General features: G+C 38.6%; 1 protein-coding gene across 1 annotated transcript in view; it reads right to left on the bottom strand.

Annotated features, from left to right (window-relative positions):
- Nucleotides 1–367: 367 nt before the first annotated feature.
- HTR2A (5-hydroxytryptamine receptor 2A) overlaps nt 368–13333 on the bottom strand; it is a 62973-nt gene continuing 50007 nt past the window's right edge. The window contains exon 3 of the mRNA XM_007102517.4: nt 368–3191. Coding sequence (XP_007102579.1) covers nt 2392–3191 — 800 coding nt within the window. The 3' untranslated portion in view covers nt 368–2391. The remainder of the gene's footprint in view (nt 3192–13333) is intronic.

Genomic DNA, 13333 nt, shown 5'->3' with positions numbered 1-13333 from the left:
CCTCATAGAATTGTGTTAAAGTCTTCCCACAAAATTAGGTCAACATCCAGTTTATTTAAAGAGCTGACATTTCTGTTACATTTTAATCTGCTTTGACAGCAATGGAAGGTCATAGAAACATTAGAACATGAAATTCACATTTAAATTGACATGATACAAACATGCACACGTGTATATACTGTGTTTTCATTAATGACTTGCTTTTCCTCCATATAAATATATAAATACTGAATAAAGTGCATGGGAACATGTCTGTACAGGAATACAGATACATGTTTGTCTATATACACTTGAATAGATAATTATGGAGAGAAAAAACATAACACATTTGTAATATATATGTAGTCGAAAGACTTATCAGGCAGTATTTATGTTCATTCTCATCAAGATTGAGTATATGGGTGTAGAATCTGTAGTCTTTAATATATAATGAGATGGGCAGAGTTATAAACTAAGGCAAAATACATTAGAGACTTTTTAACATTTGTATCAGTTAGTATGGTATAATCATGAAAATAGTTTAGTTCAAATGCAGCCTAGATACTAGCAGCTTATTATAAATTCTACCTTTGAAAAAAACCCCTTTCAATGTACCTAAAAGGACATAATTAGGACAGACCTAATGCATTTCCAAATTACACAACAGAATCTCCCCCATTCTTTAGTTTTCAAATATATAGTTTCTTCTCATGGCATACAGCAAAAACTGTTTCTCATTCAATAGAAATGCTTCAGTATTGTAATCACATATCTAACATCCATTCCAATAAGCATGTGCAATTTAACCTAGAGTAATAATATCAAGGTGAATTAACTGCTGTTAATCTCTGTCTCCTTAACAAACTTTTCTATGATATATTATATTACTGCTTTTTGAGGGGTGGGATGTCCAGTGTCCGTGAGTAATAAATGAGTTTGTTTTCAAGAAAGTGGAATAAAATTTTGCTCAGAGCTATGGTAGTCATAGTTGGGGTCCAGGTTGAAGCTCATATTCCTAAATTAATTGCAGATTTTGACCTCAAGCGGTATTTTCCCCCTCCTTTGTTTGGTTGGTATTTGTTGGCAACCAGTCAGGAAACTTACTGAGAAAACTACCCTTGGAGTTGAAATAAACTTGTTTCTGAGCCAGGTGAGAAGGAAATCAGTTGAACTGATTCTCCAAATGTCTGTTAATTACTATTTTGATAAGTGCCATTCAAATTAGGTCCTTTTCTTTAAAGGCAAAGATCTTGTTTTAATTATTTTTATATCCTTAGTACCTAGGAAATTTCTTCACAGATGGTGAACACTCAATCAATGATTGTGAATCCAAAGCTGAACAGTTTTAGTAAATAATATAGATTGATCTGAAAGCATCGATTTATCTGATGGGTGCCAACAGGTGGGTCACCTGCGTTTTACAGAGATGTCCTAAGACTCTACTGCTGTCAGTAGACAAAAACCTGACTTTGTTCCTCAATCCTGACACAGTTACATCAATACCGCTTACTGCTCAGAGGAGTGCAGGCATGATGCAGTCATTAAAGAGCAAGTTACCAAACACTTCTGTGGTGCTGTTAGGAGAAGCAATTTCTAGAAATGTATCTGGTAATGTTTGATTATCATTTTGATAGTTTACCTAATAGAGCAAACACTAAACAAGACCACACTGGAAATTCAGAATAAAGCACAAGTAGTAGAAGAGAAAGCAGCAATAGTTATTAAATAACACTTAAAATCTTGTTCACTTCTGAGAAGAATTAATTTGAAGTGCAGCAAATGCCAGCAACTTTGTGAATATTGCAAAATGGCATCTATGAAAAAGCAGGATTGAAAAAGTTGTCAAGTGTTTCTTTTAAGTATCTTAGCAATACAGATTTCATAACACTGTCTTTAGTGTCTTTTTGTTGTTGTCATCCAAAACGTGTATCATGGTAAGTTTTAAAGAGAATTTTTTCTTTATGTAAGAGGCCATTATATTCATCCAGTGTTTCACTATTTAGAGCTATTTTTGTTTACAGCGTCGGGTACCAACTCATGCCATCAATTAACAACATAGTAGCAAGGTTTTCACTTGCAAATAGAAGATAATTTAGATTTATTTATGGCCTCATTGTAATTATACAATAAAAGCTAATTATTTTAAAGACATAATTTACAATGTTAAAAATAATTTCATAAAGCTCACAGCTGAAATGCTGTCAGAATAGTTTTGAAGTGCACGTTTTGTAGCATTGAACCCTGCTTTTCACTGACATAGTAAAATGAGGCATAGAGATATTATTGTTGGTTCCGTTAGACTGGCCTAATTTTTTCCAGTCTCCCTATTTTCTTTTCCTTTTTTCTTTTTCCTCCCAGAGAGGGGGAAGATTGTTCAGTGTGCCCTCCACAGTTGCCATGGCAACCAGTCCATCACACACAGCTAACCTTTTCATTCACTGTGTGGATATTATCTGTAGGAGCATCTTCTGAACGTTGTTTTCCTAGAGCAACCATAGTGCAGTCATTATCTGTCGTCTTGTCATCTTCCTTTGAATTCTTTCTTTGTCCCACTTGGAGTTGACTAGACTTGTAGGCCAAGGCTGGGATAGTGTTCACTAAAATTAACTGCAATGGTTTTTTATTTTCCTTGTACTGACACTGAATATACCTGGAAAAGGCCGACCTATAGGTCTTATTGAACAGTGTGTACACTAGAGGGTTGACTGCTGAGGAGAGGTAACCGATCCAAACGAACACGTTGAGCAGGGCTCCGATGACATCCTCGTTGCAGGACTCTTTGCAGATGACGGCCATTATGTTGGTGATGAAGAAGGGGCACCACATCACCACAAACAGAAAGAAGACGATGCCCAGCACCTTGCATGCCTTCTGTTCGTTGCTGATGGACTGCATAGTCCTCCTGCCATAGGAGCCTGGCTCCCGGTGGCTGGACCGCTGGAAGAGCTTTTCTGAAGACAGGGAGCTCTGAGGCAGGAAGCTGAAAGAAGCTACTTTGGCCCGTGTTCCAAGATCACTCACACACAGAGTAGCTTCTTTCTGGAGCGACTTGATGGTTAGAAAGTAGGTGATCACCATGATGGTTAAGGGAATGAAAAAGGACACGAAAGAGCCGATCAGGACAAAGTTATCATCGGCGAGTAAGCAACTTCCTTCCTTAAAGACCTTCGAATCATCCTGGAGCCCAAAGACTGGTATTGGCATGGATATACCTGGAGTTGGACAGAAAATGAAACATGATTATTAAGGAATTGAGTGTATGAAGGCAGGAGCATCACCACATAATGGCTGTTCACAGGATTTTATATTAGCATTGTTCAAAACTTAACACAGGGACTTCCCTGGCAGTCCAGTGGTTAAGACTTTGCCTTCCAATGCAAGGGGTGCAGGTCTTATCCCTGGTCGGGGAGCTCACATCCCTCATGCCTCGTGGCCAAAAAACCAAAACATAAAACAGAAGCAGTATTGTTAACAAATTCAATGAAGACTTTAAAAATGGTCCACATAAAAAAAAAAAAAAAATCTAAAAAAAAAAAAAAACTTAACATATGCTTTCAAAGAGAATTAAAATTCCCTTGGACTTACTTATCTGTTTTATAAATATATATTACATAGTTCCTTATATTTACATTGCCCTAATACTTTACTTATAAAGAAATACAATAAATCTAAGTTTAATTTTTTTCATGCTATATTTTTCTGATTATAACATTATACTTATTAACTGAAGAAGAAACATACTGAGACAAAGAAAAAAATAAAAATGACCAAATGATGCCACCACCCAGAGATGATCATCATTAACAATTTGATGATGTTTATCTTAGGTACACACACACACACCATGCACGCACATTTAAAAACAAATTCACCCGGTCCGGGAAGATCCCACATGCCGCAGAGCGGCTGGGCCCGTGAGCCATGGCCGCTGAGCCTGCGCGTCCGGAGCCTGTGCACCGCAACGGGAGAGGCCGCGACAGTGAGAGGCCCGTGTAACGCAAAAAAAACACAAAAAAACAACAAAAAAAAATTCAGATTCTATTTCATATACAGTTCTGTAACACTGTTTTTCACCTTATGTATCATGAGCATGGTTTATACAAATAACTTCATAAAATCAAAAACAAAATATATTTTCTTTCTAGAAAATTTGGAAAATGCAAAAAAGTAACAACAAGTAAAGAATAATAACATGTATTCTTGCCAGTCAGGGGCAACCATAATTTACTTTTTGTGTAGTTTTATTCTTCCATTTCCATGCATATATATATGTGCATGCAATATTTTATGTGCAGTTTTATATCTTCTTATTCCATTTAACATTAAATTATAAAATTGCACATATCAAAGTATTTTTGAAAAATATGTTTTCTAATGTGAATTTAAATTAACTTTAACTAATTTTGATTCTTTTTTAAAAAACTTTTTATTATGGAAAAATTGTAACATATACAAACAACACAAAACAAAACAAAGCAAAATCCAGCACAATGAACCTATTGCCCAGGTTCAACAATGATCAACTCAAGGCCAATCTTGTTTCTCCCATATCCCTACTTGCTGCAACCCTCCCATGTTATTTTGAAACAAATCCCAGACATCATATCATTCAATCTGTAAACATTTTAGTATATATATATACACATATACATATATATAAGCTATGCACTCTTAAAAATCATAATACTATCACAATACCATTCCTACTCCTAAATAGAAATTTAATATTTCCTTAATATCATTAAATATAGAGTTGGTGTTCACATTTCCCATGTCCCATAAAAGTCATTATGTATTTTTAACGATATTTGTATAAGTAGAGGATTCCAAAGGGTGGATTACAGACAGATAAGCAGCCAGAGACGTTTCTTATTGACAAATACAAATTTGGGTACATAATGGGACAAATATATGGGAACGTGAGTCCATGGTCGGTTGCTTTGTCACTCACATTTGGGGAACCTGTAAAGGTCTTAGGCTCAGGCAGAGGAGGGAAAAGAGGGAATGAAGGCAACAGTTGGCCTCTAATCATGCTAATTTCTCCCCCATGATGATAGGACCAGCTGGCCACAACCACCACTGTACAGTTTGGGGGACGTGGGAATGTCTTCCTCTACTGGCCTGGGACTGGTCAGGCCAGGCAATCATGTGTTTGTCATAAAGGAAGAAGCAGGATGATGGAGAAAGGAGAGGAAACATCAATCAAATACTCTTTATAACTTAGTTTAAGGTTGCTTCCTTTGTGAAAGGTAGATACCATGTTTTCAGCTCCTTCATGAACTGTATAATAGGGAGTGTCCTGGTCCCTGCTTCTGACCACCCTTTAGAGTCTAGTAAGTGGTCACAATCCAGCCAGGAACACAGGTTCATTCCAGAGGTGGGAGCTACTGCTTGCTCGACTCTTGCTATCCATGGAAAAACTTCCTTTGAGGATCTATAATCTAACTTCTGCATACTCAGAACAGAGCTCATCTCCATCCAACTATGGATCGGACTGTCCTAACCTCACGTCACCTCACACTGGCCATCCTTGCAAGGAGGGTACATTAGCTTGAGTTAATGTAATGCTTAACACAAATCTCCCTCAGTGACATTCACCACTATCTTCACAGACTGAGTTGTCAATATCTGTCACTTGTGTGTGCAGGGCCATCCCAGGATTCTTGGAAGGTGGAGGCAAATGACATCAGAGCCGTTCTTAAGGACACTCAGTGTGGTTGATGGCTCTTCATTTCCTTCATTCCTCTCTGTCCCTGGCCTGTTTCTGGGAACATTCTGTGGGCCAAGAAGAGACAGAAGAAATATGGCTCCAAGAGGGACATCCTCTGAGATTCTGGATAAGCGTCAGTTTTGCTTATCCTTCAAAAAAATCTTGATTGTAAAAGTTAAGACACGGTTTCCAAGAAGAGTGTTTTGTTTTTCTAATGTTTGAACATATTATCTGTGAAAGGTGTTGCCTGTACTAATCTACAGGATCTTTGTTAGTGTATTTATTCACTAATTAGAACGGATGCAACCAACATGCCTCCATGGATGTGGTGAGGATAAAATGAATCAAATATGCAGAGCACCTAGGACAGTGCTTAGTGCAGAGTAGATGTTCTACCAATGGTAGGTAAACATGAGAGTAGCTTTCTTTGCAGGATTATTCAGATTAAATACACTAACTTGATTTTTCTCTAATTTTGTTCTATTTTGCTTTGCTTGTGTATGCTGGACTATAATGTATAATAGATCTTAAATCAAAAGAAGTTAAAAAGACTTTTGGCTAGTCTCTATAGTTAATAAATAATGATGTAATTATTATCTTTTGCCAGGATGACAAAGGGTCTCAATCAATTTTAGTTTTGTACAGCTAGAACTGTTGATTGCTTTTCTAATGTGATGAATTATAGCCATTATGATTAGTCATGCTATACAGAAACAAAATATCAACTGTCCAAGAAAAAAGTATATGATTTTGTTATTCAACTCTTGGGTGTGCATTTTCCTGATTAATACAAAGGAAGTCACCACCTTGAGAGCCTTTTGCCCTATTTGTTTGTGACCTGGTAATTTATATAAGTGGCAATTCTCAATTAACCAGAATATAGGATTACCTAAAACACCAAATTTCAGTCATTTGGAATTCAGATACGTTCCGTGCCCTTGTTTGAGGAGAAGACATACTTTCTCTCTCTCTCTCTTTCACACACACACACACACACACACACACACACACACACACACACACCCCTCCAGAATGGCCCAACTTCTGTGGTCAGGGAGGGAAAGGGATGATGGAGCCATTTCACTGAAGTACAGATTCCTCCATTAGCTCCCTGGGATGAAGAGCCACTTTAAAGCAGCTGGGGCAAGAGGGCACAGGTAGGTCATCTACTAGGGAGACCTTGGTTTGGAGGGGCAGAATCAAACTGATTAGGTCTTTAAATGGCCCATTCCTCTTTATATGTAGCAAAAATATCCTGAATGCTCTCAAATACTGTTCTTTTCAGTGTCTTACTCATAGTAGATGGTAAGCAAGGGTTTAGGGAAAGAATACCTAGACAGTTAAAGCAATACTCTATAAAAGAGGGGGAGGAATTTATGGCAAAGAACATTTAGGTAGACTCTGTGGGTACAACAAGCAATTCAAAAACAAGCTCCTACCAAGAGAGACGAAGACGCTCCCTGATAGCCAAGATTGCGGTCACAGCCATCTCCAGTGCATTAATTTTCTGATTGCTTTGTTTGATAATAGCTGCTTTTGGAGACCTGAGATCTCCTCTCACTTGAAATTTCTGCATATAAAGCGTTTTCCTTTATGAACAAACAGACAGTAGCTTGAGCTATGTGACTCTGCACTTTGTTTAACATATTTTTCTGAGGAGTGGAAAACAGCAATCAAAACTCAGTATGAGTATTGGATCCTCCTTGCTCATTTTTATTTCTTTTTATTCAGACTAAGACAATGAAATAATAGGAAACATTGACACCCAGGAACATGAAGGCTTTGGCTGGTGTCTTTCTTTTAGGGTAGCCCTGCCTAGTGTTTGCGTATAAAGTTTGCACTTCTGGTTAACATGTTACCACAGTCAGTATAAATGGCCCTAACCCTGTAGCACTGGCTGTGAAAAGCAAGCTTTATTCTTAATCCTAGATTTTTACACCTTAATATTTTGGGACTGAAGGTACTTCTGAGACAGTGTTTCCTTGGGAAATAAGAAGGTTGATTTACTAGGGAGAGATGCTCTGATAGGCAACCGGTGGGAATCCCCAGGTCCTCAGGTCAGGTAGGAGGAAAGAAACAAATACCTCAGGACTCCCGTGAAAAAGACCAAATTTTGGTTCATAGGTTTAATTTCCCCTGAAACTACTACTTTCCCTTTGCATTTTAACACATGCTGAAGTTTTTCAAGTTATAAGAATGGATTTACTAGCAGTTTGACAGAAAGTGAATACTAAAGGCTGGTTATCATACCACAGGGAGAGAGAGATTGAATATATAGGCCAAGTGGGGCTGGGACTCACCATCCATCTAATACAGAGTTAGCTCTGAGTTAGCTCAAGAGTTGCTGAATTCCTTATAACTGATGGTCTGCTGACAGGGCAGGTGTACATAGCAGTGAAAGCGAGACATACAGTTACCCAAGAAATTGTATGTTTCTTCTTAGATTAATTCTGAATATCTCTGACAAGAAATCGTAACTTTTCAAAGTACTTTTACATGTATTTATTTACTCTGAATTGATTTTTTTTTTTTACAAAATTGTAAAAATACTAACCACATTGCCCTATAGGCAGATAAACATTTCATTTTATAGAAAAACTGAGGCTTAGCAAGCTTAAGTAATTTATTTAGAATCACACAGCAACTTAGGGGGAAAAATCAAGACTCAGTCTTAGGTTTCTCAATCTTATGGCTGATTATTTTTATCTGCTTATTTGTTTCTTTCATGGTAGTTATAAAAGTCTATGATTATATCAGAGGTCCTTAACATCGGTTTTAGGAAGAGAGTGATAGTCCTAAAATCTGCAAAATTTGCATATATGTACTCTGTTTTGGAGAAGATAGAGCCTTCATCAGATTATCAGAAAAGCTTCTGCTCCCAAGGCTGTTAATAACTACTGAATTATATCAACACCCTAACTATAGAACATACACACACACACACACACACACACACACACACACACACACACACACACACACCAATGATTCTCTACACCTTGATACTTTCTTTTTCATTCTTTAATCTCAAAGGCGAAATTTCCTCCAGTGAGATATTATTTTTGAGGCCAGACAGATATTTTAAAACTGAAATCCTTATAACCAACATCTAGATTTTTTTTTTCAATATAGCAGTTATTCTCAACTTTGGCTGCATATTAGAATTACCTGGGGAGCTTTTGAAAATTACTTTGCCTGGGCTCCATTCCCAGAAGTTCTGACATTAGTACCTTAAACAATACTAATGTTCAGGTCCCACAGGCACATTATTATCAAAACAAAAGGACACCCAGCTGATCCTAATCTACAACCAGTGTCGAGAACCTAAGAGGTATAGGATTAAAAGTGTAGTAAAAATGTGTTTATTTAAAAATAAAACCAAATCAGGTAAAGTTTTACAATTCTGCCCTTTGCCTTCGTTAAACACATCTATTAATTTTCCAACGGGCTCAGGCTAACTTCCTGCAGCAAACAGCAAAGGAACATGGGGAATTGATGGAGAAGTAAAGAAACCTGCCCTTTATCCCTCCCCCTTCCTGCAGGAGTTGTCTGGGGGAAAAAAAAGTGTTGAGTGAGGTTATTATGTTAAGCCCCAAGTCCTTGTTTCAATTCTTTGACTGTTATGACTGAATCTCCAAAAAGCTTTTAAAGCTTGTGTTCTGCCCTAGTCCATGCATGATACTTGGAAGAAATGCTCAAAGTCTCCTTGCGGTACAAGCCGTCGTGCACTCACTGCCAGAGCTGGTGGCCTTGGTTCCTGGTCCTTGCTTCCTAGAAAGGCGATTTCTTGCTCTTCTGACCCTCGCTCCTTTCCCATTGTGTTTCATAGTCCAGAAATTGTGCTTTTTTTAAATTTAATTTTTATTTTATATTGGAGCATAGTTGATTTACAATGTTGTGTTAGTTTCAGGCGTATAGCTGAAGTGCTTTAGTTATACACATACATATAACCATTCCTTTCAGATGCTTTTCCCAAGTAGGTTATTACAGAATGTTGAGTAGACGTCCCTGTGCTATACAGTAGGTCCTTGTTGATTATCTATTTTATATATAGTAGTGTGTATATGTTAATCCCAAACTCCTGATTTATTCTTTCCCGTCCCCCCCAGAAGTTGGGCTTTTAATGCGATGATCTTGCACTGAAAGGTAAAGAGATTGAATTCTGACTTGTCAAACATGGATTGTCAGCTCTCACTGGGACACCTGAAAGTCCATCCACATCTCTCATCCCAGGCAGATTGGCGTCCACCCACCACCTTCTTCCCCTGAGAATATTTCATGAAACCCAAATAGAATCTGAATGATGCAACGGAATTTGAAAAAATTATCAGAGCCTCATTTTGTTGTTGGAATCACAATAAAGCTACTTTTCAAATTCTTCCATTCAACTTGTCATCTGTAATAAGTGGGTATCATCCTATCCATCAACAGAAAACTATTCTTGTCTAGACTGCATATGTAGCAACGTGCTCATGAGCAAAGGTTTATTTGCCAAAAAAAATTCATCTCTGTCCCACATGATGGAACCTCATCTTTAAAGAACTCCATCCTTCCATTTGTTTAAAAGGGGGTAGATTTTGGAGTGATTCCTTCTGAAAGCTTGGAGAAGGAAACTCACATGTGACACCTCATTTCAGAGACTAGGAGGTGTGTGTAGAAATGGTTACAGTGTCTGAAAAGTGAGCTTGTAGCAGGTGCCCTCATAATCCAGGCCTGTGGGGAGTCCATTATTCCCCCAGCCTCTCTCATCCACGGCTTCGCAGAGCACCACATTTATCACATTACGTTATGAAGAACTACAGTGTCCCTAATGATCGAGCCATTACCAACGATGGAGCCCACCCTACCCTACAAGGTCTCTGTGATGTGGTCTTAATGTCATTATTCAACCTTCTCGATTTTGACATAACCATGTGGTGTGCTCTCTCTTCTTTATGTTATATCTTGAACTATTCAGGAGGGTATTGCACGTAGCTTGACTTTCCAGCTAATCACATAGTGTGTCTTCCCCCAGTGGCGTGCTTGGTATACTACAGTGTCCCGCTGTTAGAGTGAAGGGTCCCATTTTGCGTACCTATAGTACCTCGGTGGGTTAACTATTAATCCAAACTTGAGTTGTAGAGGCACAGAGATGCACAGCAGGGGAAACTCCTGAGGGCATGGGCATCGGAAAGAAGCCCATCGTAGGAGAGAGACACAGAGAATAGCTTGGGATGCAGGTCAGAGAGGAATGTGGTGTCCATGGCATGTTGAGTGGTTCCTAAAAGACTTGAGCACCATGGGGGAAGAAAGATGCACTGTACATAGTATCTGGGAGGTATGGACTCACTTTTTCACTTTGCCCTGGACCAGTTCTGATGCCACCCGCTCCCCTGAAATGCTCTACCAGCCCATGGGGGGCTCCGGACTTTCTCTGTATCAAGGACCTAGGGGTGGCAGCTGGTTGGGTGTGGGGAGCCAGGCAACCTGTCTTGTGGCTACATTTGTTTTTAATTTGACTGTTTGATTATTTGGGGGTGGTTTGGAGGCTGTAGATGGAGATCATGTTCCCAGACCATATTCTACATTTCTTTTGAGACATATCTCATGACCTCCTTCTTTCAAGACATCCCTTGTATGAAGCTTTCCCCAAATTATTTCTCTCTGTAATAAGAACTCCTTTTGTCTTACTCTCTAGGCCTTCATCACCTCCATAAATAATTTACACTGTGCTAACTCACCCTTCTAATGCCTTAGAATTTTTCTCTAGAAATGTCATTTCAACCATGTGATGATAATCTCCTTAATGGCAGGGATATAATTTCTTTTACTTATTGCAGGTCCCTCCAGCATCATGCAGCTCTGTTCATACTTGGAGCTTAGTAAATGCTTGTGGGATTAGTGAGCAAATGAATGAGAAGAAGAGAAAAGATAAGGAGTTATAAATGTAAAGTATAATCAATTTTATAGACACAACTTGCATTTACTGGATTATTTCAGAATATTTTCCTTCATTTTTGCCCAAAAAACAAATGAGTAAATGAGGTTACCAGTTAGCCACATAGGGCAGAAAGAGGGAAAACGGATATTTATGTGACATTTAACTTGTATACCTTGTGAGAGAACTATGTATAGGATTAACCAGCACATGTGCTGACTACCTTAACAGCTAAAATCACAAGGGAAAAAGATGGCTGTGAAATGCAGCACCTGAGAGAGAATCAGGAGACCTGGGTTTATTCCTGACTGTTCTAACTCATAGATCTAGAGCTATTGTTTTTCTCAAAGCTCTCTTTCAAGTAAATTAAATAGGTATGTATTAGGAAACTAGAGCATGATACAGTGGGGAAAGCACAGAATAGGGCATCACAAGACACAGGTTTGCACCATCACTAGCTGAGTGACCTTAGGCTGCTTAATTTTAAAGCCTCCCTCTGTAAGGTGGAGATAATAAAATGAGGCCTTCCCTAATTTACCTAGAGGGCTTCGGTGAGAAAATGGTGAGGTGATGTGTCAATTATTTTGTAAACTTTTAAGTTGAAAGTGATTATAATTAACTTGGCACTATGCTTGATTCTGTGGGTACCACAGAAGACCTTTGAGAACCTTCGTGAAGTCTAAGATCTTGCAGGGAAAACGAAATAGACGCAGGTGATTTAGAAGGACCGCAGTGCAGGATAGAATGAGATCAAGAGGCAAAACAGGTGATATGGATAAACACTCCTACACGATGTCAGAATGTGATGATCATTGTGGGTTAGTGTCTCCAGGAAAGAGTTGTGTAGGGGACAGGATGGCTAAGCTGGGTCTTGTGGGTGAATAGACTCTGGACAGGGGTCAGGTCCAAAGGCAGGGAGACAGGTGTACGATCGCTGTACATCCGGGGCCGAAGTGCACCCGGCCTTGCCAGGGCTGAGTTGAGCTGGGTTTGTCAGGCAACTGAACTCGGGAGTAAGCGCACATGCTCATCAGAGGCATTAAGCAGGTCCTCTATCTGTGATAGCAATCTGTTTTAGTCATTCATCCAGTGAGCAAATAGAAAAAAGTAAATAAATAAAAAATACAGTGAACTAGGTACTTTAGGAATTGAGAGGAAGAAGCTGCTTGAGTCTATAATCACTACAGTTCGAGTCTTTTGGCTGTCATTCACGAACTCATCAATCCAAATCAAGACTAGGAGGAAGAGCATACGAGGTGTAAGCAGAAAATCTAGGTTTAGCACTGGCATCAATTTGTTAAAATGCAATCAAGGTAAGTCTGTATCTACCCTGGATATTTTTTTTAAGGCAGCTACAATGCAGGATAGCAGTTCTCAAACGTTATGGTCTCCAGACTCTTTTACACATTGAAAAATTATTGGGGACTCCAAAGTGTTTTTGTTTCTGTGGGTTACATCTATAAATATTTGCTGTATTAGACATGGAAGCTGTGAACACTGAAGATAATTTATCAATCCATTTAAAAATAAAACGAATAAACCCATTATATATTAACATAAATAATATTTTTTTATGAAAAATACTTCTGTTTTCCGGGACAAAACAGTGAGAAGAGCGGCACTGTTTTGCAGTTTTGAAAATCTCTTTAATGTTTGGCTTAACAGAAGACAGCTGGATTCTCACATATGCTTCTGCTTCAGTCTGTTATACTGCATGTCAGGTATCC

Source organism: Physeter macrocephalus, chromosome 13 (assembly GCF_002837175.3).
Source record: "Physeter macrocephalus isolate SW-GA chromosome 13, ASM283717v5, whole genome shotgun sequence".
NCBI classification, from domain to species: Eukaryota; Metazoa; Chordata; class Mammalia; order Artiodactyla; family Physeteridae; genus Physeter; species Physeter macrocephalus.
The sequence above is the reverse complement of the archived record's forward strand: the minus strand, read 5'-3'. Positions and strand labels throughout refer to the sequence as shown.